Here is a 27969-nt window from a genome sequence, read left to right as displayed (position 1 = left end):
GTCAGCACAGAGCCCGATGCGGGGCTTGAACTCATGAACCGCGAGATCATGACCTGAGCCAAAGTCAGTTGCTTAACCGACTGAGCCACCCAGGCGCCCTGGGAAGTGTAATTATTAATATCATAGTGGTGTTTTCCACACACAAAATCTTTCTTCATAGAATGTGAGTTGAGGTATTTATGGAAAGTTCCAAGACCTGCAAAAAAAGATGATCCCCTTCTGTATTTATTTCCTAGACTTCCTCGGAATGAAAATGGTCAGTGAGCTGCTGCGGATGTCGGGTGCCTTTTTCATGCGACGCACCTTTGGTGGCAATAAACTTTACTGGGCCGTGTTCTCTGAATACGTGAAAACCATGCTACGGGTAAATGCAGATAATTCCCGAGTACTTTCGAGCTTGCTGGAGGAGCTTAAATTCCTCCTTCCCGAACGCTCAGCCACTCGTTCCGCTGCAGGAACGCACATGACCTCCGCAGCCTGTGTGACCTGCGGCCCTCTCGCCTGTGCTTTGCCCCTGCGCCCTGCACGTGCACAGTGTTGGTTCCAAAGGCTGGACGTGGGGGGTCGGGAGCCTGGGGGAAGGAATCAAAAGAAGGGCACCTGTTGGGATGAGCATTGGGTGGTTGTATGGAGGCAATCTGACGATAAATTACATTTAATAATTATGTTTAATAATTATATTTTAAAATTATATTTAATAAATATATATTACATGTATATATAATATATAAATAAATGGTTTGGGTATGGGGAAAAAGCATTTCTCACTCTGAGACTAGGCAATGGGTTTTGTGTTTTGTTTTTGTTTCTGTTTTCTCTTTAAAGAGTGGTTATGCTCCTGTTGAATTTTTCCTCGAAGGGACAAGAAGTCGCTCTGCCAAGACACTGACTCCAAAATTTGGTAGGTCCTTTAGAGATTGAAGGAAGACTACAAATCCAGAAGATGTGGTGTGGTCACAGCTACTGGATAGAGCTTGGCACTTTTTTTTTGGGGGGGGGGCAAGATATTCTTTCTTTTTTAAGCCTAACTGTTTAAGTTGTAACTGTTTCTATTTATGGGCTTAGTATCTATTGTGCACTTCAGGGTTTTCCTGTTTGTGTCCCCTTGTTTACTCCACTTTTCAATACACCTGGAAAACCCTTTCTCCCTGTTTACAGGTCTTCTGAATATTGTGATGGAACCATTTTTTAAAAGAGAAGTTTTTGATACGTACCTTGTTCCAGTTAGCATCAGTTACGACAAGATATTGGAAGAAACTCTTTATGCGTATGAGCTTCTGGGGGTGCCTAAGCCAAAGGAGTCCACAACTGTGCGTAAATTTAGGACAACCAAACTTTTATTTGAATTTGATTTTACTTGAATTCAAAGAAAATGCTCATTTATACACCAACTCCTTTCTGAACTTACTCCTGTTTATCCCCATTTCCCCTGTCGTGACGCCACTAGGGATTGTTGAAAGCCAGGAAGATTCTCTCTGAAAATTTTGGAAATATCCACGTGTACTTCGGAGACCCTGTGTCACTTCGATCTCTGGCAGCTGGAAGGATGAGTCGGAGTCCGTATAACTTGATTCCAAGGTGCAAGTCCTGTGTTTTCATAACCGACATAGAGATTAGGATGAAAATCTGGAAGGGTAGTTGTGATTCTTGAGTTGACCCCTTCTAGGACTGCAACTTAGTTATCCGAGATGACGTATCAGAGGAGCAGAAAGCTTCAATTAAAGAATTACGTTTGCAGGATACGTGTGTCAAATAGGCAAGGTCAGTGCTCATTCTCAGGGGAGCCAGTGCCCTACCGCCTACGCTACACCACAGTGTGCAGTGCGCTGCCCGTACTGCGTGTGTGGGAATCGTTGAGCACTATTGGTAGGTCGGCCAAAGTGTGGTTAATCCTAGAAAGGATTATGTCGTCAGAATGAATGGCGGTGAGTCCCAGTCCTCAAGAAGGTTATAGTTTTGCGGCGCCCATGTGGCTCAGTTGGTAGAGCACGCTACTCTGGATTTTGGCTCAGATCGTGGTCCCTGGGCCGTGGGATCAGGCCCCACCGTCGGGCTCTGCACTGAGCGTGGAGCCTACTTGGCATTCTCTCTCTGTCCTTCCCCCTTCCCCTCTGCCCCTCTCCCCCACTCTCGCATGCTCGCCCTCCCTCCCTCCCTCCCTCCCTCCCTCCCTCTCTCTCTCTCTCTCTCTCAAGTAATTTTTTAAAAACAGGTTATTGTTTTATGCTTCTTTCAGGATGCAGGTGCAGATACACCTTTGGATTTTCTTAATTTAGAGAAATACACATGGGGAAGTAAGGGAGACAGAAACCACCTGCTCAGACAGGCTTCACATGACCACATCATCATTCGTAATTCATCCGTAGCGCCAATGGTTCCACGGCAGCTGGAGTGCCTCACTAGCGGCCTCGCTGGCGATCAAGCAGATGGTAGCCTTATGCTGCCACAGGCTTCACGCCGTAGATCTCGGATACGTAGGATGCAGTGCCCTCACTGGCTCTAGCTTTCCCATTAAGCCACCTTACGGTGTGGACACTCTAAGGTCCTGTGCCTGTCCCTGCTTCAGCCTGTCCTGTATAGGTTCCTGATATTTGATGCCAAGTTTGGCGATCCGTGCCTGGAGAATCTGTCAGGCAAGGATCGTGAGCTGCTCAGCAGAGCAGCATAGCAGTCAGGCAAGCTGGGTAGCCCATCCAGGGCAGGCATGAGCAGTTTCCACGTAAGCTGGTGTGTTCTGTGAGAGAGGTGTTCAAAGGGCAGCGAGCGAATTCTGAGAGGGCAGAGTAGTTCAGTCCACTGGGGGAGGCATCAGGTTTCAGAGGAAGTGATACATCCTAGTTATAAAACAACAGAATTTGTTTTGCCTGGAACCAGGAAGAATAGGACTGTGTCCCCCTGAGTGTATTTTATCACCCCTCAAGAGCATACCATAGACACAGAGGGACAGATTACACCACAGTGAAAGTATATTCTTGCACTGTGACCTGAGAGAATTCGGTTGGCAGAAAGAATGAGAAGCCTTCTAAAGGGTCTGCCTTCTCCCGTTCCCCTCCCCCACCATTCACATCAGTGTGGGTAGCAAAACTGTAATTTGTTGTTCCCTGTTCTTCCTTATAGGTATATCCCTCAGAAACAGTCAGAGGACATGCATGCCTTTGTCACTGAAGTTGCCTATAAAATGCAGCTTCTGCAAATTCAAAACCTGGTTCTGAGCCCGTGGGCCCTCATGGCTGCTGTTCTGCTTCAGAACCAGCCTTCCATGGACTTTGACGCTCTGGTGGAGAAGACTTTATGGCTGAAAAGCTTAACGCAGACCTTCGGGGGGTTTCTCACCTGGCCCGGTACGTATGTGAGATGTATGTGAGGAGCGTGCTTGCTTTTTGTTTCTTAATTTGGAAAAGCTGTCACCTAGACATGAAACACCTACACAGGACACCGAGCAAAGCTTTGCTCAGAGAGAAAGAAAACTTTTTTTTTAAGTTTATTTATTTATTTTGAGAGCGAGAGAGAGCAAGTAGGGGAGGGGCAGAGAGGGGGAGAGAGAGAGAATCTCAAGCCAGCTCCACAGGCTCAGCACAGAGCCCTATGAGGGACTTGAACTCACAAACTGTGAGATCATGACCTGAGCTGAATCAAGAGTCAATGCTTAACTGACTGAGCCACCCACGCGCCCCAGACAGAAAGAAAACGTCATTTGTTTTTATCACTGGGGGACACTGAATACAGTATGTTGATTATTTGAGAACAATTGCTTATGTGTCCCTTCTTCCTATGAGACTCTGGGTATGTCAATTAAAATGCTGCCTCCTTGGCACCTAGCAGGGTGGAGAGCGGATGAATCTTATTTCCTCTGCATATTCCTCCCTCCGTACCCACTTCTTGTTATTTTTATTTTTTCAAAGTTTTTTTTTTTGGTTGTTTTTTTTTTTTTTTTTTTTTTTTTTACTAAAATACAGTTAGCGTCACGTGTTTTGTTTCAGGTGTGCAGCCTTGATTGGACAGTTCTACGCATTACTCACTGCTCACCATCGTCGGTGTAATACACCCACCTCGTTTTAAACCACATTAGATTTGCAGCCCATTCGCTTCACCCCATCAAAAGGACCAAAGGGCCAGTCTCGTGGACCTTTATACGATTCTCGGAAAATGACAACTTTATAAAGCCCTCATTGGCGTTATAAATACTTCGCCGGGAGTTTGGGACGTGTGTGCCAAGTGTTAGCTTTAGCTGTTTCCAATCTCTTTGAGTCAAAATTGCAGAGACCACAGTTGGAAATGTAATCCGTTCATAGCTCCCCACTGGTCACTCATTAAACCTCTTGAGTGCCTGGTGGGTGCTGGGAACTACCCAGAGGCCGGAGAGAACAAGGCGCAACCTCTGTGTGGGACGTCCTCCTGGCGTGTGGAAGGCAGGGGCGGGGCATCTAGTGAAGCGGGGCCAGCGAAACACACACAAAGAACTTTGAATGGACCGCAGAGCGTTGCTGAGACTCCTGTGTAGGGAAGGGCCACGCTCGGGGAAGGTTTCATAGAAATGACTTTTGAACCTATCTTGATGGAAAAGCAGGAGCCATTCTGAAAGACGAGCGGGCAAGGGATTGCTAACGTAGGGATTGGGAAATGTGAAATGGTGCAACACCACCGCATCATGGTAATGCTGGCCTGCAGGTGGGTGGGTGAGCTTACAGTGTTGGTTCTGGGAGAGGGATGATGGAAGGTAAAGATGTGGACACAGGCTGGATTAGCTGGGCCTGCTGCCTGGGGGATCTGGACTGGAAGCTGTAGTTTATGGGACTCAATCGCAGATTTTTTTTTTTAAGTTTATTTATTTTTTTATGTTTATTTATTTTGGAGAGAGAGAGCGTGGGAAAGGGGCAGAGAGAGAGGGAGACAGAGGATCGGAAGCAAGCTCTGTGCTGACAGCAGAGAGCCGAATGCGGGGCTCAAGCTCACGAACCGTGAGATATCACCTGAGCCAAGATCGGACACTTAACTGACTAAGCTACCTGGTCGCCCCTTAATTTATTTTTGAGAGAGAGAAAGAGAGAGAGAGAGAGAGAGAGAGAATCCCAAGCAGACTCCATGCTGTCAGCACAGAGCCCGACGTAGGGCTTGAACCCACGAACAGTGAGATCACGACCTGAGCTGAAATCAAGAGCTGGACACTTCACCAACTGAGCCACCCAGGCACCCCACAGTCGAGGATTTTAAGCAGGGGAACATGACTGCAAACAACTGTAGAAAACAACCAGCGTCCGTTTTCAAGCTGGGCCACATGAATGGGAAGGGAAGGAGCCTGAACGAGACAATGGCAGAGCTGAGGTGGGGCTATGAGGTGTTTAGGCAGAACTGCCAGCAGAAGTGGTCACCAGCAGGGAAACAAAGATGAGTCAGACACATGTTCCCGTGGGCGGCAAAGGACACGCTGAGTGTGCTTCAGGTAGAAAATCATGAGAAAAGCGTAGGTAAAGTGCTGACTCCTACTTGGCCCAGGAGCATGTGAAAACCTAGGCACCTGTCTTTCCAAGCGTTTTTGTTTTCTCAAGATGGAAGAAGTAGGCCAGTCTGTAACTAAGAGTATCTATTCAGCAACTAAAATAACTTGTTATTATAGAGTGAGAGTCTGTTGGTATCTAGGTAACAGTAACAGAGTGATTAAATATGATTTCCGATTCAGAATGTGGTATATCCGTTCAGTTCCTTTTTTCTTCCTTACTCCACTTACCACGTATTCCTAAGCATTCTCCTATCAAGAGGTCTTCATGATACATGTATCATTATGCCATGTCGTATCATGTATATAACATTACCATATGTCATTACCTTGAGCAAGCGGAGACAAGACATGTGCATCTAGAGCGACATGATCGAGTCCAGAAGGAAACCCCACGCCCCTTAGTTGTCTCTTCCGCAAAGCATCAGCAGACTTTGCCCAGCTTGACCAGTGTGCCTGGCTACATACCCAGCAACCAGCTCTTTGGCTCAGGGAAACAGTAAAATGATTTCCCTTGCCATGAATGTTGGTTAAATATCACCATCTCTTCCTTATGCTTCTGTAATACTAACTTCTTGGCCTTCTCTAGGCCAGCATAGTGTCAGGTGGTAAGTTACCAGCATCTGTTAGGGGCTCAGTTCTTTAGTTTTCTCCGATGTGAAAAAACCAGAAAACCTCCTCAGCGTCTGCCTGTGCCCAGGGAAGCCTGGTGCCAGGGGAGTGCCTCTGGGATTACCCTTTGTTCACCAGCAAAGTTGCAAAGCAATATTCTTGCCATCTTGGAATTAATTGGTCTAAGCAAGGGGTGTGTGTGTGTGTGTGTGTGAAGTATGTTTTCATCATGAGCCTTCTTAGTATTTTGTGAATTCACATGCATGTGATTTTCTTATCCTGTAACTTGCTATTACAAAACTCTGGATACCCTTGGTTCCTGAGGAAGTGTTGGTTTTTAGACTGGGAATTGGTATGCATTTCAGAGTGGCTGACAATTTAGGGGTAGATAAGAAAGTGCATTAACTGTCCTCAGAGTTTATACTGCTTTTAGAAAATACCCTTCACAGGGGCACCTGGCTGGCTCAGTGGGAACAGCATGTGACACTTGATCTCAGGATTGTGAGTTTGAGCCCCACGTTGGGCATAGAGATTACTTAAAAAAGAAAGAGAGAAAGAAATAGGTATCTTTCACGTAGGGTATCACTACTTCAGTTGGTAGAGCCCAAAACCAGAACCTGGCGCTTGAAAGTAAATCTGTCAGGTCCCTAACGTTGATGCATACACTGGCCTAAGACTCCCATCAGGGAACCCATCCCATTTCTTTGCTGCCTGAACGCATTGTCTTTGTGTGTAGATAATGAAGCTGCTGAAGAAGTTATCCAGTCCAACCTTCTTCTGCATTCCAACATCGCCAGCCTTGTCAAAGACCAGGTGGTTCTGAATGTGGACTCCGGAGACTCAGAAGTGGTCCATGGGCTTCTCTTCCAGCATATCACTCTCCTCATGTGCTCAGCTTACAGGAACCAGTTGCTCAACATTTTTGTCCGCCCTTCCTTAGTAGCCATGGCACTGCACATGACCCCCGGGTTGCGGAAAGGTAACTTTTGGGAATGTGGTCTTGAACTTTAGAAGAGACCTGGCCGTTCAGCTCCGTATACAGGGAGCAGCATTTGAAGCCTTATCACGCTCAGCCACACGTGTGCGTCCCAGACACCATCAAAGAAGGGGCCCTGTGTACTCAGAAGAATCTAGGCTTGTTCCCTAAATACATGGCCATCCACTTAACATTTGGGAGTTGAAAGGGACCTAAGAAATCATCTAACCTAAACCTCTCCATTTATAAGTAAGGGAAGTGAGGCCTGGAAAGGTACCTAATCACCTAAGGAAGGTTCTGGGACTAGAGCACGGCTGTCCTTGTCCCGGTCAGCATGGGCACAACAATCCAGCAGCGCAGGAGTGCTTACTAGACACCCAGTAGCGTCCCAGTGGCGATGAGGAGTGTAAACAATGAATAAAACCGTTTTTGTCCACCGGAACCTGTAGTCGAGGTCAGGGGTTTTCTACCCAGGCTATGCTGGAATTACTAAGGGCGAGCCCCATTCTGATTCAGTGGGTCTGGACTGTGGCCCACACATTGCTGTGCTTGTTTTTGTTTTTCAAAGCTCCAAAGAAAGAATTATCAGTGCCAACCATAGACCTGCATTGGAATGAACCTCACAGGTCCTGTGTCCATGCTCTCATTTTGTGGATGGGGAAATGGCCCTGGAGAGAAGTCAGACAGTTTAGTTCAAGACCCAGGAAACTCAAATCTTGATCTGAGGTTTCTTACATTGAAATTCATTCACAACTAAGGATCACATGCATGGTCTTCTAGAGTGTTGGGGACACCCTGAAATTGGAGGCAACATTTCCTGTCCATGCGTCTGTATATTCTTCTAATGAGAAGTTCATAGCATATGTCAGAAAAATGAAGAAGGCTCTGTGGTTGATGGGCGAGGTAGACCTACGTGTCTGGAGAATCCGCATTTTCTACTGTGTGCTAGTGTCTTCTAGTGCTAAAGATACAGTAAAGACAGCAGGAAATATGAATAGAGAAGGGACTGAAGTAAGTCATTGCTTTCCGTCTCTACTAAGGAACCATGGGCAGGAGAAAGTGAAGGACCCTTGCGTCCAAGAAATGTGGCATCTTGTTCGTCACCAAACTGACTGGTTTGAGGCCTAGTTGTGATTAAGATTCAATATTGAAACTGCTAAACTATAGTTTGTTCTGTACGTAAAATTTGGATTGGTTATAGCTTCCTTTGGGGGCCCTAATTCTTGTCCCTGGCTTTGAATAACATGCCTTTGAAGCAGTGCATTTTGGAAAGTCAAGGACCTCTTGGTACTCCCTTCAAAAGCAATGTTGTAATTTGATGTAATTAATTTATTTCCAGAGGATGTCTACGGTTGCTTTCGCTTCCTGGTCAGTGTTTTTTCAGATGAGTTCATCTTCCTTCCAGGAAACACAGTCAAGGTAAATCCTTACAGCCGAAGAGCCCAAGTGTGTTCGCAGTGTGAGTTCTGGAAATGGTAGGCTTGCATCCACGAGTGTGACCTCCCTTTCTCCAAGGCTTCATTTGGCAGAATTAAAGAGACACTTGGACACTCACAGCTCAGCAAGCTCTGTTTTGGTTCTTGGTCAAGTTTAATCAGTAATGTAGGGCTTATTCGGTGAAAAGAGAGTCTTTCTTTCAACCTTCAGTGCAGCCACTGTAAATAAATCAACACCGTTTTGTTAAAAATGTACCAACCAGCAGGGGCACCTGGGTGGTTTGGTTCATTAAGCGTCCAACTCTTGGTTTAGGCTCAGGTGATGATCTTGCAGTTTCGTGAGTTTGAACCCCATGTTGGGCTCCGTGCTGGCAAGCATGGAGCCTGCTTGGAATTCTAGGTCTCCTTTCTCTCTGCCCCTCCCCCACTCGCTCTGTCTGGCTCTCTGGCTCGCTCTCTCTCTCAAAATAAATAAATAAACTTAAAATTTACCGAGTGCCACACATTTTCCCGTTAACAACTTGTTGGAATGTGTCGGGCCTCTTGCTTTGAGATTGGCGAGCAGTAGTGTTACCCAGTGGTATAGACAGCTCATGAGGAATCGGGCTCCCGGATTCCCGGTAGTTTGCTGGCCCGCTGGTTTGCCGCGGCGGGCGGTGTACCAGGATGGCAAGTAGTTAGGTTTCTGTATGCTGTGCCAGGGAGCACAGGTTTTCCTCAGTTGAAAATGAGGGCAGCAGATTTTGAGCATAAGCATAACCCCACATATTTTGAGGACCTGCTGGATGTCCTTCCTGTTGGAATGTAAGGAGTGTAGCCATGCAGAGTGAGAAAATCCATCCCCCGGGTCGTGATTTCTAAGGGTTATAAATCTTCTGTGTGTTTGCTGTTTGAGGTTCCGCATTTTGTGTGTTAGCACACACGCTTCTCTGGCTGCTAACGACCGGAACCTTCCGGAAGGGTTGTGGAATTAACTGGTGTTCTCTCAGTGTCCCCGTTGACCTAAATTAGTGGACGCACTCTGTCTTCTCCTCTTCCTTACCAGGACTTTGAAGAAGGCTGTTACCTGCTCTGTAAAAGTGAGACAATACAAGTGACAACAAGGGACATCCTAGTCACCCCGAAAGGAAATCCTGTCTTAGAATTTTTAATAGGCCTCTTTAAACCTTTTGTGGAATCTTATCAGGTATGTAACTCTTGGGAAGTTCTGCTTCATCCTCCCGTATCCGGTACAACTAAGATCCCCCCAGCCTGTACTTCCTTCTGGTCCCAAGGGCAAGGGTCTCCCCCAGGTGAATGGTGGAACAGTAGGGAGATTGATCAATAGGGTGAAAGATTCACCTCTCAGGTGATTCACCCTCTCAGACCCCAGAGGGTAGCAGCTTTATGACGCCACATAATTACACTTACACCCAAGCACTGTCATGCTGTATCTTAACAGCTGTTTTCGTAGCACGTAGCAAGGTGTTTGATACATCGTAGGCGCGCAGTAAATGCAAGATTTGAATGATGCAGAAAGTCATTTCTATCAGAATTTCTATACAGAAATTATTTCTATCACTAAAGGCTGATGCTGGAAGGGAAAGGAAAGGTTGGGGTGCAAGTATCAGAAAGAGTGTGTCAGAGCTCTAGGAGTGCTTCGAGAGGGGGGAGGGTCTATATGCCCAGCAAGAACTGTGCCAGGATTCAAAGGGAGAAGGGGAGTTTGCAGTGGAAGCTCTCAAGGGACTGTACATATTTGCAAGAAGAGGGCTCTGTTTCTGAGCTCTGTGCACCGGTTAGAGGCGCCCGGGACTGACCTCCTGGCAGAGTGGCGCTGTGGCCTATGAGATAGTTCTTGTACAAAGTCTGGCACTTAGTAGATAAATGATAAATGCTCCTTCTATCTCAAAGCACCTTTCTGTGCTAGAAGCCATCAAGCATTTGGGGCCTATTAGGTGTTTTTAGAGAAAAAACAGTTGCAAAACTTTCGGTCCTCTCTTCCTAAGCAGTGTAAGATCTGTTAAGCTGATGGTGATTCACTTAATTTGCAACCCATCAAAGTGAGAAATTGTATTTTAATAAATGTCACTACTATTTCAAACTCTTTTTTCTAACTATAAGCAGTGATACGAGCTCAAGAGGGACCCAAGAATTCTGTGGCTTTTCTGTGCCCAAACCTTGGAGGGCATTTATTCTGCTCTTACATAAAGTATCTTTCTGTGACGAGGGGCACTATCACGTTACTGGCTGTCCTATTGTATTTGGCTGCCTTTTTCTCTTTCTGTTAAAACCAGATAATTTGCAAATACCTCTTGCACGAAGAAGAAGAAGACTTCACTGAGAAACAGTACTTGGATGCAGTTAGAAAATTCACCAGTGAGCTTCTTGATCAAGGTCAGTCACACCCCTGTGGGTGGTGATTTCCTGTGGTTGAAAACAAGAAGTGGTCCACTCACTTCTTTCTCTGTCCCAGGTGCCTCGCAGTGTTACGACGTATTGTCTTCCGATGTACAGAAAAATGCCTTAGCAGCTTTTGTGAGGCTAGGTGTGGTAGAGAAGAAGAAAGTGTAAGTACTGCGTGGGACCGCATGGGTGCTGAAGGGGCGGCGACGGCTAATGACAATTGAGCCCCGAATCCAGACAAAGTCGTAGAAACAGATGATCTGTAAACATTATACCGTACCTCCCTCACCCATCTGCTGATGGGTCACGTCAGTATGAGTTACTGTGCAAATTTTATGTGGATATGAAGAAAAATGATACTGAAGCAAAAAAAGTGTTTTAGGCCAGCAGTTTGGCTTTGACCGAATATTGAAATTTATAGATTAATTATAAGAAAGATTTTGGGGGAGCACAGTAGAGTGTGTGTGCATGCATACACTTGTATATGCCCACGTGCAATACCTAAATACATACGTGTATGTGCAGATCATTAGATGTTTCCTCTTCTGAGTGAATGAAGGTAAGAGCGGTCAAGCTTAGGGACGGCTGGCTGGCTCAGTCGGTGGAACATTCAACTTTTGATCTCAGGGTCGTGAGTTCGAGCCCCACACTGGGTGTACAGATTACTACTAAAAAATAAAATAAACTTGAAAACAAAAGAAAAGTAGTCTTACTGTATAAATAATGAACATTGACTCCCCCCCACCCAAGTTTATGCGATAAGAGTTTTTTGCATTTTCTTCCCCTAGAAATAGTCACAGTGTATTTAATGTGAATGAACCTGCCGCGACAAAATTAGAAGAAATGCTTGGTAAGTACAGTTTAGTGACATATGTGGTTTCACATTGTATTTATCACCATACAGTAAAACAAGAAAGTATACTGTGGCACCAGAGACTTCATCAAAATGAACAACAGTAGAGTTTTAATATAAAGAGAACTATTTATATTATCTAGGTTTTTCCAAAGGGAAGTGAGGACAAAGTGCAGAGAACACACAGCAAGCATAAAATGGGCAGTCTCCTCACAACATAACAACTATCAGCTTCTAGGGACGCCTGGCTGGCTCAGTAGGTGGAGCGTGCAATTCTTGATCTCAGAGTTTGAGTTTGAGCCCCACACTAGGTGTAGAGATTACTTGAAAACAAAACCTTAAAAAGAGATTATATGGGGCAGCTGAGTGGCTCGGTTAATTGTCCAACTCTTGATCTCAGCTCAGATCTTAATCTCGGGGCTCATGAGTTCAAGCCCCACATGGAGCCTACTTAAAATTTTGTTCATTAAATTAAAAAATTATCGGCCTCAGGGACACCTGGGTGACTCGGTTGAGCGTCCAACTTCAGCTCAGGTCATTATCTCCTGGTTCGTGAGTTCAAGCCCCACATTGGGCTCGCTGCTGTGAACATAGAGCCCACTCTGGATCTTCTGTCTCCCTCTCTATGTCCCTCCCCTGCTCATGCTCTCTCTCTCTAAAATAAATACACATTAAAAAAAAAATTATCAGCTTCTAGCATAATTAATCAGGGTCTGAGATCTGGACCCTTCACATCCAGTCTTATCGGACATGGAGAAAATACCTCTCATCTGAGTCCTTGGATTCATTTTCTCCCTGTCTACTCTTGGATCCCTTCTTTCCCCGGCAAAGGGTTGGGGTCAGTGTTCACAGCATATAGACTTTCTGAACTCAGAATTGGGGCCGATAGCACCTCCTTGGGAGAATAATCCAGCCTTACTCTTCTCCAGATGCCATTGGCTTATCAACAAATAATCCAGTCCAGAAAGGCAGGGTCATTTGTTTATGGTATGCAAAGAGAGTTGAGAGTATGGATATAAGCAAAGAGATCTAAAGGTCAGAGGAGATAGCAAACATTTTCTCATAGGAATGATGGGATAGTTTTAGAAGGGGAGAGTGTTAGCATCTGAAAAAAAATACTTGTCTGCCGATTATATTGAATAAGCACTACATCGTTGAGTGGATATTCTTACAAGTAGCAGTTTTGTACCCCTACATGAAATTCAGTACATTTGTCAAACCTACATGAAAGAGCTTTAGGCAGATGTCTGCCAGGATGAAGGGAAAACCAGGACGGGGCGTGTGGCTGACAGAGAAGGGTTGAAGAGAAAGGGTAGACGGACAAAGGAATGGTTGACATAAATAGCGAAGGTGGAAATGCTAGTTTCTTGCTGAAGAAAATATGAATGATGAAATCCCAGTCTTCTGTCATATTCTGTCTGCAGCCTCAGAACATGCAACCTTTGAGTTTGGTAAGAGGTGCGTATAACCAAAACAAACCCTAAATAAAACCCTCATTCAGTGAGGATGACGGAATGGGTTTCTTAATCATGGATGGCAAATGTAACGTGGGTGTGGATGTACTAGAACATAGGAGGCTGGAAGTTCAGAAAGCAGACTGGGTTCTAATCCTGGCTCTGGGCCTGGCCAGTGGGGCGGGGGTGGGAGTAGAGCGGGGGAGGGGCTGCTGCTTCCCCTGCGGACAGTCCGGTGTCTCCATCGGGGCTTTGTCAGCCTGTGAAACCACACAGGTGTCAGGCTTAAACAGCTGTATGGGGATGGGCAAACTCAAGGTCATTTCATGAGCTGGTTTTTTTTCCTTAGGTTGTAAGGTACCCCTAGGAAAGCCGGCAACTGCAAAACTTTAATAATTGCCAAACGGTTATGCGAAATGTGGTCACATAATTGCTGTCATCTGAGGACTCTTATTCCAGCAAGCAGTGGTGTGAAGGAAGAGAGTCATCTGCTCGTGCTTCACGAGACGTGAGAGCCATGGGCTCAGCAGAGAGGAAGAGGTAGCCGCTGTAAGCAATCAGTGTAACTCTCTCCACCGTGACGGTTAAAAAGGCATCTGTGTCCGACTCTGTGTGTGTTTTAAAATAAAACAGTCTTTTGGAAACATGTTTGGAAAAACAAAGCCCAGCTCCTATTTCACTAACTTGTTACATGTATTAAACATTTACACCGACTTGTTGAATTACAGTGTGACATCAGCACGAAAGGCGGTGGCTGTCGGAAGTGGCACACCTGTATTTCCTGTGGCTTCCTTCACCTCACGTGGCGTCAAACAAGTACCAGTTTGATGGAGGTGTGTGATAAATCAGCCAGCTTACATGAAAGCTTGCCGCCCGGGGGCCTTAAGCAATAAAGCTGCATTGGAGAAAGTACGTGCAACAAAGAGACGTTATGTGATTGATCATAAATAGGCTTAAGAATCCAAGAGAAGAAGAGTTCGAAATAAGATGGGTGACACCAAAAACTGACAGCCAGCCACCACTGGGAGTGGCATCTAAGCTAAGAATTAAGATGAGTGCCAGCCCTCCAAGTGTGGGAATGGGGGGACAGAGCGGGGACAGAGGAGCAGAGTGTGCTGAGAGAAGGGTGATCACAGTGTTCTGGGGTTAGTTCTGGAGAACCCGAAAGGCTGACATGGCTGAAACCACAGTCGAGGGCAGCGGAATTAAAAAGAAAGGCAGGTGTATTAGTCTGCTTAGGCTGCCATAACGAAATACCAGATTGGGTGGTTTAAACAGCAGAAATTCGTTTTCTGACAGTTCTGGAGGCTGAAAGTCCCAAGATCAAGGTGCCAACAAGGTAGGTTTCATTCCAAGGCCTCTCTTCTGGGCTTGTCGGAGGCCACCATGTTGCTATGAGCGCACACGGTGGTCCTGCCCTCGTTATTCTGTGTAGCCCCAATGACTTCCCAAAGGCTCCCTCTCCCCAGTCACGTTTGGGAGAGTTTGGGCTTCAGCATCAGAATTCAGGGCTCATGATTCAGTCCACAGCAGCAGGGTTAACACATGGGGACTGAGGGACTCTCGTAAGACATTTGAACTGGAACGTAAGTGCCATGGAAAATGTTGGAAGGTTTCGGCATGTGGTGCCAGGGCTTGCTGTATCCAGATTCCTGGAATGTGCATTTGTTTTGCAGAGGCCAGGCAGTTTCTGCTGCACGTGCAGATTGTGGAGAGCTGCTGTGCTGGTCCACACATTGGTGGCAGAGGGGCCCTCTATGTGGCTCTGCTTGTATGGAAAGCCAGAGATTTATGTGTGTTGACAACAAGAAGTCAATTAAACAGTGTTCCTGGCAAAGGATTTCATGGCATGCCAGCTAGACGGGGACACAAAGCTGACCATCCGGGGAGAGAGAGTGAGTTCAAAGCAGCTGGCAACCTGGGACCCTGGCCAATTCCTCCCGAGTAGATGTGCCTTCGAAAGAGTCCCCATACAGCCGATTTTGGTGGTTTGGTTTTCTCCATGACAGTCGTGCTATGCATATAAATGTTGAAGACTGAGTAAGATGACTTATTTACATTGAACACGTTTCAGGTCTGGGGGCAAAGCCTGGGGTTCTGGGCACAGGTGGCTACGGACTTGTCTCCTGGCCAGCTCTGACATCCGAGCCAGCAAGTAAGCAGATAAAGAGAGGGGCAGGAAGAGGGGCGGGGGTGGCCAAAACCAAATGAGGCTTTGCAGCAGAGGCTCTGCTCCCCTAAAACCCCCTCGGGTCACCCAGGCAAACCTAAAGTTTTGGGGAATAGCGTGCTCCCTATGCTAACGTACTTTCAAAGCATGCTATCCTACCCCACGCATGCTCCTTTACACACACGTGGTTTCAGACCGCACTGCTGTGCCTACGCCCTTCCACTCCATCCCATCTATAAATTCTGAAGCTGCCACTGCTTTGAAGTGGGTAGAAAGGCCCCTAGCATGTGGCTTTCCAAGTCTGCTATCCCAACACAATGTTGCAGCTGAGAATGCAGGGTCTGGAACACAACCGGGTTTGAAATCCAACGCTGCCATCTGCTAGCCCTGTGTTCCTGTAGGATTTACTTATACTCAAAGCCTCAGCTTCCTTATCCATCAACTAGGGATGATGATCCCTCTTGGGCTGTGAGAAACGGGAATGCTGGGGGGCTCAGTCAGTAGAGCATAGGACTCTTGATCTCGGGGTCATGAGTTCAAGCCCCATGTTGGGCGCAGAGCTTACTTCAAAAAGCAAAAAGAAATTTCTAAAATTTCTAAGGAACTTACCGAACTCAACCCCCAAAAAACAATCCAGTGAAGAAATGGACAAAAGACATGAATAGACACTTTTCCAAAGAAGACATCCAGATGGCTAACAGACACATGAAAAAAATGCTCAACATGACTCATCATCCGGAAAATACAAATCAAAACCACAATGAGATACCACCTCACACCCATCAGAATGCTAACATTAACAACTCAGGCAACAACAGATGTTGGCGAGGATGCAGAGAAAGAGGATCTCTTTTGCACTGCTGGTGGGAATGCAAACTGGTGCAGCCACTCTGAAAAACAGTATGGAAACAGTATTAAAAAATAGAACTACCCTGTGACCCAGCAATTGCAGTGCTAGGAATTTACCCAAAGGATACAGGAGTGCTGTTTCAAAGGGGCACATGCACCCCAACGTTTATAGCAGCGCTATCGACAATAGCTAAAGTATGGAAAGAGCCCAAATGTCCATTAACTGGTGAATAGATAAAGAAGATGTGGTATATATATACAATGGAGTATTACTCGGCAACCAAAAAGAATGAAATCTTGCCATTTGCAACTACATGGATGGAACTGGAGAGTATTATGCTAAGTGAAATAAGTCAGAGAAAGACAAATATCATATGGCTTCACTCCTATGTGGAATTTAGATACAAAATGGATGAACATAAGGGAAGGGAGGCAAAAATAATATAAAAACAGGGAGGGAGACAAAACATAAGAGACTCGTAGATATAGAGAAGAAACAGGGTTGCTGGAGGGGTTGTGGGTGGGGAAATGGGCTAAATGGGTAAGGGGCACTAAGGAAGACACTTGTTGGGATGAGCACTGGGTGTTATAAGTAGGGGATGAATCACTGGAACTTCCTCCTGAAATCATTATTGCACTATATGCCAACTAACTTGGATGTAAATTTAAAAATTTTTTAAAAAAGAAATAGAAATGCCGGTAGCACATTTGAAACAGTTTTTGGCAATAAGTGTAATCTTATTACACTTCTACTTATCTTTATCTATCTACTTATTATCTTCTACTGACAGGGACAAACCCTAGTTGGCTTCTCAAAGAAGATGAGATTGGATGCTTTCAGGTGGTTTCTGTGGCTGCAGATGCTTGTGCCTCAGCCCAGCTGCTCAGCCCAACAGCATCATGCTGTGCGCTGCCCCAGTACCTCATCCACAGACACCTGTCATGTTCCAAGTTCAGCTGGGCGGTGCTGGAAATCACAACTTTTCCCTACATCTCTTCTTCCATTAATAGAATGGGAACATTCAATGTAGGGTAGAAAGTAGATTTTGATGTCTTGTTTGTTCATTCCTTTCCTTTCTTTCTTTCTTTCTTTTTTTCTAAATTACCAACTCTGACAGAAGCACAAATCTCCCATCGACAAATTCAAACATCTAGGCAGCTGAGTGGCTCAGTCGGTTGAGCATCGATTTGATTTCAGCTCAGGTCGTGATCTCACGGTCCATAGGATCTAGCTCTGCTTCAGGCTCTGCACCGACAGCATGGAACCTGCTTGGGATTCTCTCTCTCTCCACCTTTCCCCACCATGCACGCACATGTGCACTCTCTCATAATAATAAATAGACTTTAAAAAAATAGATTCAAGCATCATTTTTTTCTAGAGCCGTCTCTGGACCTGCTGCACAGCTGTCAACCTGGGATTTCCCTTCACTGTTCTCTTGACAATTCCCTTCACTTTTCTTTGTTGGATTCCCCTCTTTGGGGTCCCATTTATTCCTTTTTGTTTATCAATTCTAGTGAAGCCTATCTTCCAGCTGTAGGAGGGATTAATGTTATAGACATCACCTTGTCTTTTTTCCACCCACAGTTGTCTGACAATTTAGCTGGGTATAGAAATTCTAGTTTAGAAATAATTTTCCACGAAAATTTTGAAAAGCATATTTCTCCATTGTCTTCTAGTTTCTAAAGTTATTTTTCTCTGAAGTCGAAAGAACATTCTGATTCCTGAATACAAACTATTTGCCTTCTCAGGAAGTTTTTAGGATCTGTTTTTTATACTTTCTGAAATTTCGGGTGATGTGCTTTGTTGTGTTTTATGTTTTGTTTTGTTTTGTTTTTGTGGCTTAGACAAATTTATGATCTTACAGTTGACAAGGTCAGAAGTCTGAAAGGAATCTTGCTAGGATAAAATCAAGGTGTCCCCTTGATCCAGAGGCTCTAGTAGGAGAATCAGTATCCTTGCCTCTCCCAGCTCCTAGAGGCTCCCTTCATTCCTTGGCTTGGGGCTTCTTCAAATCCAGCAATGTCAGGTGGAGGCCTCATTCTACATCCTCTTGTTTTTTCTCTTCCATATTCCTCTTCCACTTTTTTTTTAAATTGAGATATAACTGACATTACAGTATATTAGTTTCAGGTGTACAAGGTAATGATTTGATATCTGTATATATTACAAAATGATCACAATTAAGTTCAGCTAATATCTGTCACCATACATAGTTCTAAAAGCTTTTTTTCTTGTGATGAGAACTTTCAAGATCAAATCTATCTACTTTCAAATATGCAATACAGCATTAACTAAAGTCACTATGCTGTGCATTACATCTTCCCGACTTACTCATTTCATAATGAAATGAGTATAGGTATAGGAAATCTATACCTATAGACTGCTTTCACCTATTTCATGCATCTCCAAACCCCTTTCAGAGAACCACCAATCTCTTCTCTGTATCCATGAACTAACTGATTTTTGTTGTCAATGTTTTTAGGAGGGGTGGTTTCTTCGATTCTACCTATAAGTGAAATCATACAGTATTTATATTTTTCTGTCTGCCTTATTTTATTTAGCATAATGCCCTCAACTTCTATCCATGTGGTTGCAAATGGCAAAGTTTTCTTCTTTTTCATGGCTGAATAATATTTCATGTGCGTGAACCAAACCTTTTTATCCATTCATTCATGAATAGACACTTCGGTTGCTTCCATGTCTTGGCTGTTGTAAATAATGCTGCAGTGAAATGGGGGTGCAGGTATCTTTTCATTTCTTTTGGATAAATTCCCATAAGTGGAATTACCGGATAATATGGTAATTCTATTTTTAATATTTTGAAGAACCTCCATACTGTTTTCCACAGCGGCTGCACCAATTTACATCCCTACCAACGGTGCACGAAGATTCCCTTTTCTCCACATCCTCACCAACATTTATTTCTTGTCTTTTTGAAGACACCTAACCTTCTTAGCCATTCTAACAGATGTGAGGTGATATCTCAGTGTGATTTTAATTTGCGTCTCCCTGAGGATGAGTGAGACTGAGCACCTTTTCGTGTACTTGTTGGCCATCTGGACGTCCTCTTTGGAAAAATATCTGTTCAGAGTCTCTGCCCATTTTTTAATTGGATTTTTTTTTTGGCTACGGAGTTGTATGAGTTCTTTACATCTTTTGGATACTAACTCCTTATCAGATGTGTGATTTGCAAATCTTTTCTCCTGTTCAGTAGGTTGCCTTTTCATTTTGTTGATTTGTTGTCAATGTTTTTAAATTCTTTATCCTGGTCCCTCAGTGGACCTTTTTAATAGATGCGTGTTCTTCAGTGCTAGGGAATGTCCTTGTATTATTTCTTTTATAACTATCTTCCTTCTGTTTCCTCTACTCTTTACAGCTAAAAGTCATATTATTTTATTTTAGGACCCCCTGGCTTCTAATTTGCTAACCCCCTGTCTTTGTTTGAGGGACACACTACCATCTTAATGAGATTTCCCCAGATGCCTAGCGACCTCTGCCTATCTATCCACATTTAGGAGTGAGACGGGACTGAGCTCATCGGCAGCCCTCGTTTCTCCAGAGAGGAATCCTTTGGTCTCCTAGCATCCGGGAGCCTGGGGGTCTCCTCCAGCGTATACGCTTTCACAACACCCGGCCCCAGTGTGCTCGGTGAATCTAAGACTAGGGTCTCGTTGGTTTAACCTCTTCAGAAAGTAAGTCTCTAACCCGGAGGATGAGGAACCGCTGCTGGGAGGGGCGAGGTGGGCGGGCTTTCTAGGACTCTAACTGCTTCTCTCACAGGTTCCCAGGCTCGTCCTCACGCTCCTGCCTCTCCTGAGCCTCGCTAGGGTTCCGGGGCTGGGTTCCCTGGCGCACACTGGTTGGCTTCGTCTCCTGCAGGTTAAGGTTTGGATCTCCTAAGTCAGGTAACTTTCAGCGCACGCCTGCGACGTTTTTGCCAGATTTCTCTCAATCGCCTACTTTGAAAAAAAAAAAAAAGAAAAAAGCTTAGGGGTGCCTGGGTGGCTCAGTCAGTTAAGCCTCCGACTGCAGCTCAGGTCATGATCTCACAGTTTGTGAGTTCGAGCCCCGCATCAGGCTGTGTGCTGACCGCTCGGAGCCTGGAGCCTGTTTCGGATTCTGTGTCTCCCTCGCTCTCTGCCCCTTCCCCATTCACACGCTGTCTCTCTCTCCTTCAAAAATAAATCAACATTTTTTTTAAGTGTAAAAATCGCTTATTAAAACGGAAGGTAATGTTATGCTCAAAAAACTGAAGGTGACTTTCACCCAGCACACTCCTTGTCTTGTGCAACAGCGTCTGAACTGAGGAGCTTAATTTGGGGGAAGCAGGTGGGGAGCCGGGGGACCTTGGGCTCATGTCAGGCCTTGACGGGCTGGCTGTGTCCCCTGCAGAGGGAAGACTTGCGACTTACTTGTTCTATTTGAGTAACACTTACCGGGCACTTACTGTGTGCCAGGCACTTCTAGAAGTGCCTTCCAGACATTAGCTCTTTTTTTTTTTTTTTTTTTTTTTTGAGAGAGAGAGAGAGAGTGTGTGCAAGCAGGGGAAGGGTCAGAAGGAGAGAGAGAGAGACAGAGAGAGAATCCCAAGCAGGCTCCACCCTCTCATTGCAGAGCCCCGCACAGGACTCGATCCCACAACCCTGGGAAAACGACCTGAACCCAAACCAAGAGTCGGATTCTCCACCGACCGAGCCACCAGGTGCCCCAAAACATTAACTCTTCGTGTGCTTGGGACGAGTGTGCAGAGGGTCGTGTGAGGATTACCCCCTTTTCATCAACAAGGGAAGTGGGCCCTGTGGAAGGTCAGCGACACGAGGGAGTAAATCATCTCCCGGTTCCATTCACATGAATTTTGTGAAAGAATCATGGACTAACAAGACTATAAAGTCCAATTCTTGTTTCCGTGAAAAACAAGACAAAACAAAAATCTCGGGTCAGGGGGCTAATGGCCAGAGCAGCCGGAACCCAGGCAAAGGCCCAGAGCTGGGGCAGCGACACCGCCAGGCCATGGGGGATGGCGTGACTCCAGAAGCCCTAGGACCCTGCTGGGGACGGAACAGCCCTGGACTGGGAGCCTCAGGTTCTCAGGTGAGGCAGCTAGGGCTTCTGGCTGCCCATGGCTTTCCCGTCAGTGCCCAACCCACCTCCCACCCCGCTAGGCCCCGTCTCTGTCCCCCCTCCCTCCCTTCCTCTCTCCCCTCTGTCCCTCTCTCTCTGTCTCCCTCCCTCTCTCTGTCCCTCCCTCCCTCCCTCTCTCTATCCCTCTCTGTCCCCCCCACCTCCCTCTTTTTCCCTCTCTCTGTCCCTCTCTCCCCCCTCCCTCTCTATCCCTCTCTGTCCCCCCCCACCTCCCTCTCTTTCCCTCTCTCTGTCCCTCTCTCCCCCCCATCCCTCTCTGTCCCTCTCACCCCTCATTCGTGCCCTAGATCAGCGCTGTCCAGTAGAATATTCTGTAATGATAGAGGTGTTTTATAACTGCATAGTCCGATAGGGTATACACTAGCCATCTGTGACTCCTTAGCTCTAGTAATGTGGTTAGTATATCCAAGGAACTGAGTTTATTGTTATTATTATTAATAGTGTATATATATATATATATATACATATATATATATATTTATATTTTTTAATGTTTATTTTTGAGAGAGACACACAGTGAGAGTGGGGGAGAGGCAGAGAGAGAGGGAGACACAGAATCCGAAGGAGGCTCCAGGCTCTGAGCTGTCAGCACAGAGCCCGACAGGGGGCTCGAACTCACGAACCGTGAGATCATGACCTGAGCTGAAGTCGGAGGCTTAACTGACTGAGCCACCCAGACGCCCCTAGATAATTTGTATGTATTTTTAAAGTTTATTTATTCTGAGAGAGACAGGGAGAGAATGAGAGGCTGAGGGGCAGAGAGAGAGGGAGAGAGATAGGATCCCAAGCAGGCTCCTTGTCGTCAGCGTAGAACCCAACGTGGGGCTCAAACTCACAAAACTGTGAGATCATGACCTGAGCCTAAATCAAGAGTCAGACGCTCAACCAACTGAGCCACCCAGGCGTCCTTTGATAATTTATATTTAAACAGCCACATGTGGCTAAGTGACTACATATTGGACAGTCCAACCTTAGATGTTTCATCTCTTAGAGAAAGACTAGAATCACCCACCCCAGATTCTCCTGACATCCTCCCCAGCGTACCTGACTGAGACCTTCAAGCTCCAAGCAACGGGGTCTAAGTGTTACTACTCTCAAGTATGTTTGAAAACATACTTGGTTTTCTTTTCCAGAAAAAGAACCTGAGGTAAGGGCAAGAACAAGCACAGTGCTCCACACAGGAAAGGTAACGCCATCGCCACGTGGGAAAACACAAACGTTTTACATCTTTACTGGGGAGTTGTTACATCCGCACAACCGTTTTTCCAAATTTTCGAGCCAAGATTTATGCATTCCAGTGCGTTCAAAGCCTATCTCCAGCAAAACTGTAAGTAATAATAATAATTAACAACAACCAGTGGAGATGGGGTGGGGTGGGGGGAGCTGTTGGGTACAGGTGAAACAACACTGGCCGAATGTTGACAATTTTTGAAGCTTGGTAACGAGGACACAGGGATTCTTTACACTGCTCTGTTACTGTCTATGTGTTGAAAAATTCAAAATAAAAAGTCTTTAAAAATAAGTGTCCTTAGCGGGGGCTCAGTCGGTTGAGCATCCGACTTCGGCTCAGGTCATGATCTCACAGTTTGTGGGTTCAAGCCCCGCGTCGGGATCTGTGCTGACAGCTCGGAGCCTGGAGCCTGCTTCAGATTCCGTGTCTCCTTCTCCCTCTGCCCCTCCCCCGCTTGTGCTCTGTCTCTGTCTCTCTCTCTCTCTCTAAATATAAATAAACATTTAAAAAAATAATAAGTATCCTTAGACCTCACACATAATGTATAGAACAAAAGTGCTGGAAAGATGTAGCACAGAACAGAGAGTGGATCTAATTTTTTTTTTTTTAATTTTTTTTTTTTTAACATTTATTTATTTTTGAGACAGAGAGAGACAGAGCATGAACAGGGGAGGGGCAGAGAGAGAGGGAGACACAGAATCTGAAACAGGCTCCAGGCTCCGAGCTGTCAGCACAGAGCCCGACGCGGGGCTTGAACTCACGGACCGCGAGATCATGACCTGAGCCGAAGTCGGCCGCCCAACCGACTGAGCCACCCAGGCGCCCCTGGATCTAATTTTTAACATCACGTACTTAATTTTCTTTTTCTTATTTAATGGTTTGAAAAAGGTGATACATTCAAGTACTAAAACAAAATGAAACAAAACCAATCTACAGTGCATCTCTATCCCTGTCTCCATCTACTCAGTTCTAGCTGCCCAGACCCCTTCAGAATTTCTCTGCAAATATACAACTGTATTTTCTCCTTTTTTACTCCTAAAGCAGCACACTGTAGGATTATTCTGTATGTTGTCTTATACTTAACAACATATTTTTATTTAATTAAGTAATTGATTTATTATTATTTATTTTAGAGAGAGAGAGAGAGAGAGAGAGCGAGCATAAGTGGGGGAGAGGGGCAGAGGCAGAGAGAGAGAGACAGAATCCCAAGTAGATTCCATACTCAGTGCAAAGCCTGACGTGGGGCTCGATTCCACGACCCTGGGATCGTGACCTGAGCCAAAACCAAGAGTAGGATGCTCAACTGACTGAGCCACCCAGGCACCCCTGTTTTAAGAAATCTTTTTTAAGTAATCTCTATACCCAACATGGGGCTTGAACTCATGACCCCAAGGTGAAGAGTCATACGCTCTGCCCACTGAGCCAGCCAGCCACCCCTCTTAACAACTTACTTAAGACATGTTTCCACCTCGGTACCTGGAGAGGGCATTCCTTTTTAAGCTGCATGGTATTACACTGTGCATGCGCACTGAAGTTTGATATGGTTCTGGGTAGTCTCCATTCCTTTGCTGATACAAACACTGCTTCAGCGAAACCGGTTCAAATATTCTGTGTTTCTTCCTTCTTCTTTTCCTTCTGGTATTCTCATTATGATATGTTACACTTTGTTTTTAATGTTTATTTGTTTTGAGAGAGAGAGAAAGCATGAGTAGGGGAGGGGAGAGAGACAATCCCAGGCCGGCTCCGTGCTGTCAGCTCGATCCCAGGACCCATGAGCCAAAATCAAGAGTCAGATGCTTAATCGACTGAGCCACCCAGGGGCCCCTGTTACACTTCTTACAGTTGTTCCTCAGTCCTTGGATATTCTGTTCTGTGTTTGTTTGGTTGGTTTTCAGTCTTTGTTTTCCTTGCTTTTCGGTTTTCAAGCATTCTGTTGATACATCCTGAAGCTTTCCCCAACCAGGTCCAGTCTACTAAGAGGCCCATCAAAGGCACTCTTCATTTCCACTACGATGTGGGCTTTTGTGAGTTGCTTTTATATCTAGCATTTTTTTTTTTTTTTTTTTTTTTTTTTGGTTCTTTCTTAAGATTTCCATCTCTGCATTACTGCTGCCCATCTGTTCTTGCGGGCTGTTTTCTTTATCCGTTAGGGGCCTTAGCATTTTAATCATGGTTGTTTTCAATTCCCAGTCTGTTTTCAATTCAACGGACCCTGTCATGTCTGGTTCTGATGCTTGCTCTGTCTCTTCAAATTCTGTTTTTGCCTTTTGGGACGCCTTGTCATTTTTTTCTTGGTGGCTGCACATGGGGTTCCCGGGGAAGAAAGGAACTGCTGTAAATAGGCCTTTAGCGATATGGTGAGTGCGGGGGAGCAGGGCTGTACTATCCAATGAGGAGGTCTGTCTTTAGTGAATTTCAGGAGTGTTTCTCAGCTGTTTTCGCCCCCCTCGGGTGGGACAGGCTGGCTAGAGTGGGCTGGGGTTGGGTATTCCCTTCCCCAGTCAGCTAGGCTCTGATGATACCCCAGTAGGTTAGGCTCTGGTTAACTAGTCTCCCCTGAGGGCGGGCCTTGTTAAGAAAAAGAGTGCTCAATCCTCTTTCAGGAAGTACCTTGCCCTGCCCCCTGCTGGAAGCCTCTGGGGATTTTCCTCTGATACTAGGAGAACCTAGAAGGAGGTATATTTCACAATATGGTGAGTGATGAAATTTGAAGTGGGGTTCGCGAGCTAAGAAAGAATTCTTGAGACTACTTTAGTGCAAAAAGGTGATTTTATTAAAGCACGGGGACAGGACCATAGGCAGAAAGAGTTGCACTGGGGTTGTGAGGAATGACTGATTATATACTTTTAAGTTTGTGGAGGGAGGGGAGGGACGTATAGATAACGGAGGTCTCCAAGGAGTTTTTGGATGCTGAAAGCAGGGTCTCCCAGGACCCTGAAGATTTAGCTATTGTCAAGGTAAGGTTGCTTTTAGTTTTTAAGGAAGTGTCAACATTAAGCGTTAAGGCAGTCATGAACGTCTTGGGGAGTATTACACTGACATCTATCAATGGGCTGCAGGCTGTAAGGGCATTTGATTTAAATGACATTTTTCTTGCCTTTGTTTCCCTCATCAGTGGGGGTCCCCCTGGAGTTAACTCTCAGAGTTTTGGGCACTGAGCCTCCAGTGAGCGTTCAGATTTCTCTGCCCCAGCACTGGTTTCTACCCTAAACTTCTTTCTGCTCTAGTAAGATAAGACATCCTATATCTGCCAACTGGTCTCTTCAGTCTGGGGGCGGACCCCACCTGTGCCCCACCCCCACCCCTACTTGTGGATCCAAGAAGACTGGCTGCTTTTTCAGTCTCTTCAGCTTTTACTTATCAGGACAGAGGGAGACTTCTGGGCTTACATGCAAAACCGGAAACTGGAAGTGTTCTTACAAACTTATTTCCAGGGGCCTGGGTGGCTCAGTCGGTTTAGCCTCTGACTCGTGGTTTTGGCTCAGGTCATGATCTCACAGTTCGTGGCATTGAGCCCTGACTTGGGCTCTGTGCCAACTGTGTGGAGCCTGCTTGAGATTCTCTCTCTCTCCCTCTCTCTCTGCCCCTCCCCTGCTGGCTCCCTCTCAAAATAAATAAACTTAAAAATATCTGATTCGTAAATCACATAAGTTTACGGAGTAAATTTAATTTAGGAAGTATGCTAATATTTTTGTAGAATAAATCTCCAGAAATGGATCATAGGGTCAAATGGTTTGTATAGTTCTGTATTTTTTAAAATGTTTTATTTATTTTTGAGGCGGGGGGTGGGTCAGAGAGAGGGGGACAGAGGATCTGAAGCAGGCTCTGTGCTGACAGCAGAGAGCCTGACGTGGGGCTCGAACTCATGAACCATGAGATTATGACCTGAGCTGAAGTTGGATGCTCATCCGACTGAGCCACCCAGGTGCCCCATAGCTCTGTAATTATTTCCAATCTGTAAATATCGCCAAAGTGCCAGTGACCCAGTTTACTGAAATTCCCCCTAGCAATGGCTGAGGCTACACACACAAATATTTTAGAGACACTTCAACATTGGCGTGGATCCTGTAACTTTGAGGGACATGTTTAGCTAGAGAGGGTAAGTCAACATATTAGGTAAAAGTAATCAAATGTGACATTTAAGACATAAGCTCTTGTCCTGCAACTTTCCTACTTAAATGACACCTACTCACCTGTTTAGAAGGTTCATCTAAACAGCTAAGTGATATGTATCTTCATGCCCAGTGAAATTTCTTCAAGTTTGAGACTGTTTAATTTTGCCAATTGCAAAGAATTCAATAATGTACACATCAGTGTTAATGGGGCGCCTGGCTGGCTCAGTTGGTGCAGCATGTGACTCGATCTTGGGGTCATGAGTTTGAGTCCCACATTGGGCATAGAGATTACTTAATAAACAAAGAAATAAAATATCTTTAAAAAAACCCAAATTGGTGCTAATGCAAATAATCTGGTTCTATCTATCTCATTAACTCAAATCTGCCACTTTAAGGAAATTATAAATTATGATATCCTCTGTCAAAACACCATTAACTTTAACAGAATACTTACAACTGTAAATGGATAAACCTTTGAAATAAAGAGTGATCTATACTAGTGAGATGTCAACCATCAGACAAAATCCAATAATCTAGCCTACTGGCTCAGAAGCCAGCCCTAGAAGAAAGTCTGTCTGAGTTCAAATCCCATCTAGGCTACTTATGGGAACTCTTTACAGGCTGAATTACTTGCAAATTACTTAACTTCACAAAACCTTAATGCCTTCAGAGACTGATGTGAAGATTAGATAAAATAACCTGTTAAAGGTGCTGTAATCATGGATAAATGGTTCTCCAAAGGAAGGTTTGCATGTTGTTTATCATACTTGAACTTTTTCCATGTCAAATATTTTGATTCTCTTTTTTAAAATGTTTATTTATTTTGATATATGTAGAGAGACAGAGAGAGAGCACGTGTGAGCGGGGGAGAATCCCAGGCAGGCTCTGTGCTGTCAGTGCAGAGCCCGACGTGGGACTTGATCTCACGAACTGTGAGATCATGACTTGAGCTGAAGTCAAGGATCAGACGCTTAACTACTAACTGAACCACCCAGATGCCCTAAATATTCTGATTCTTATTGATGGAGCCACATGACAAGAAAATTTCATCTTCAGAAAATGTACAAAGAAACACCAATTTGAAAGAATTCTGTGTATTAGTAGTGGTAGGGTTAAAGGTGGAGTGTAGAGAATGTTGCTTTGGCGTTGAACAGACCTGGCCTTGAGCACTGCCTCTCATGCTCAGTGGGGAGATGCTTTGGCCAAACAGCAACCTCTCTGTCTCTTTCCTTAGCTGGACAAGGACTAGAA

General features: G+C 45.2%; 1 protein-coding gene across 3 annotated transcripts in view; it reads left to right on the top strand.

The window, feature by feature from the left end:
• GNPAT (glyceronephosphate O-acyltransferase) overlaps positions 1-13856 on the top strand; it is a 31874-nt gene extending 18018 nt beyond the window's left edge. For all 3 annotated transcript variants that reach the window (XM_042959981.1, XM_007086018.3, XM_042959982.1), the window contains exons 5-16: positions 237-364; positions 826-901; positions 1159-1310; positions 1448-1578; positions 3118-3341; positions 6843-7085; positions 8422-8501; positions 9564-9704; positions 10795-10894; positions 10974-11067; positions 11692-11753; positions 13560-13856. In XM_042959981.1, coding sequence (XP_042815915.1) covers positions 237-364; positions 826-901; positions 1159-1310; positions 1448-1578; positions 3118-3341; positions 6843-7085; positions 8422-8501; positions 9564-9704; positions 10795-10894; positions 10974-11067; positions 11692-11753; positions 13560-13603 — 1475 coding nt within the window. In that variant the 3' untranslated portion in view covers positions 13604-13856. The remainder of the gene's footprint in view (positions 1-236; positions 365-825; positions 902-1158; positions 1311-1447; positions 1579-3117; positions 3342-6842; positions 7086-8421; positions 8502-9563; positions 9705-10794; positions 10895-10973; positions 11068-11691; positions 11754-13559) is intronic.
• The last annotated feature ends 14113 nt before the right edge of the window (positions 13857-27969 follow it).

Source organism: Panthera tigris, chromosome D2 (genome assembly GCF_018350195.1).
Source record: "Panthera tigris isolate Pti1 chromosome D2, P.tigris_Pti1_mat1.1, whole genome shotgun sequence".
NCBI lineage: Eukaryota > Metazoa > Chordata > Mammalia > Carnivora > Felidae > Panthera > Panthera tigris.
The sequence above is the reverse complement of the archived record's forward strand: the minus strand, read 5'-3'. Positions and strand labels throughout refer to the sequence as shown.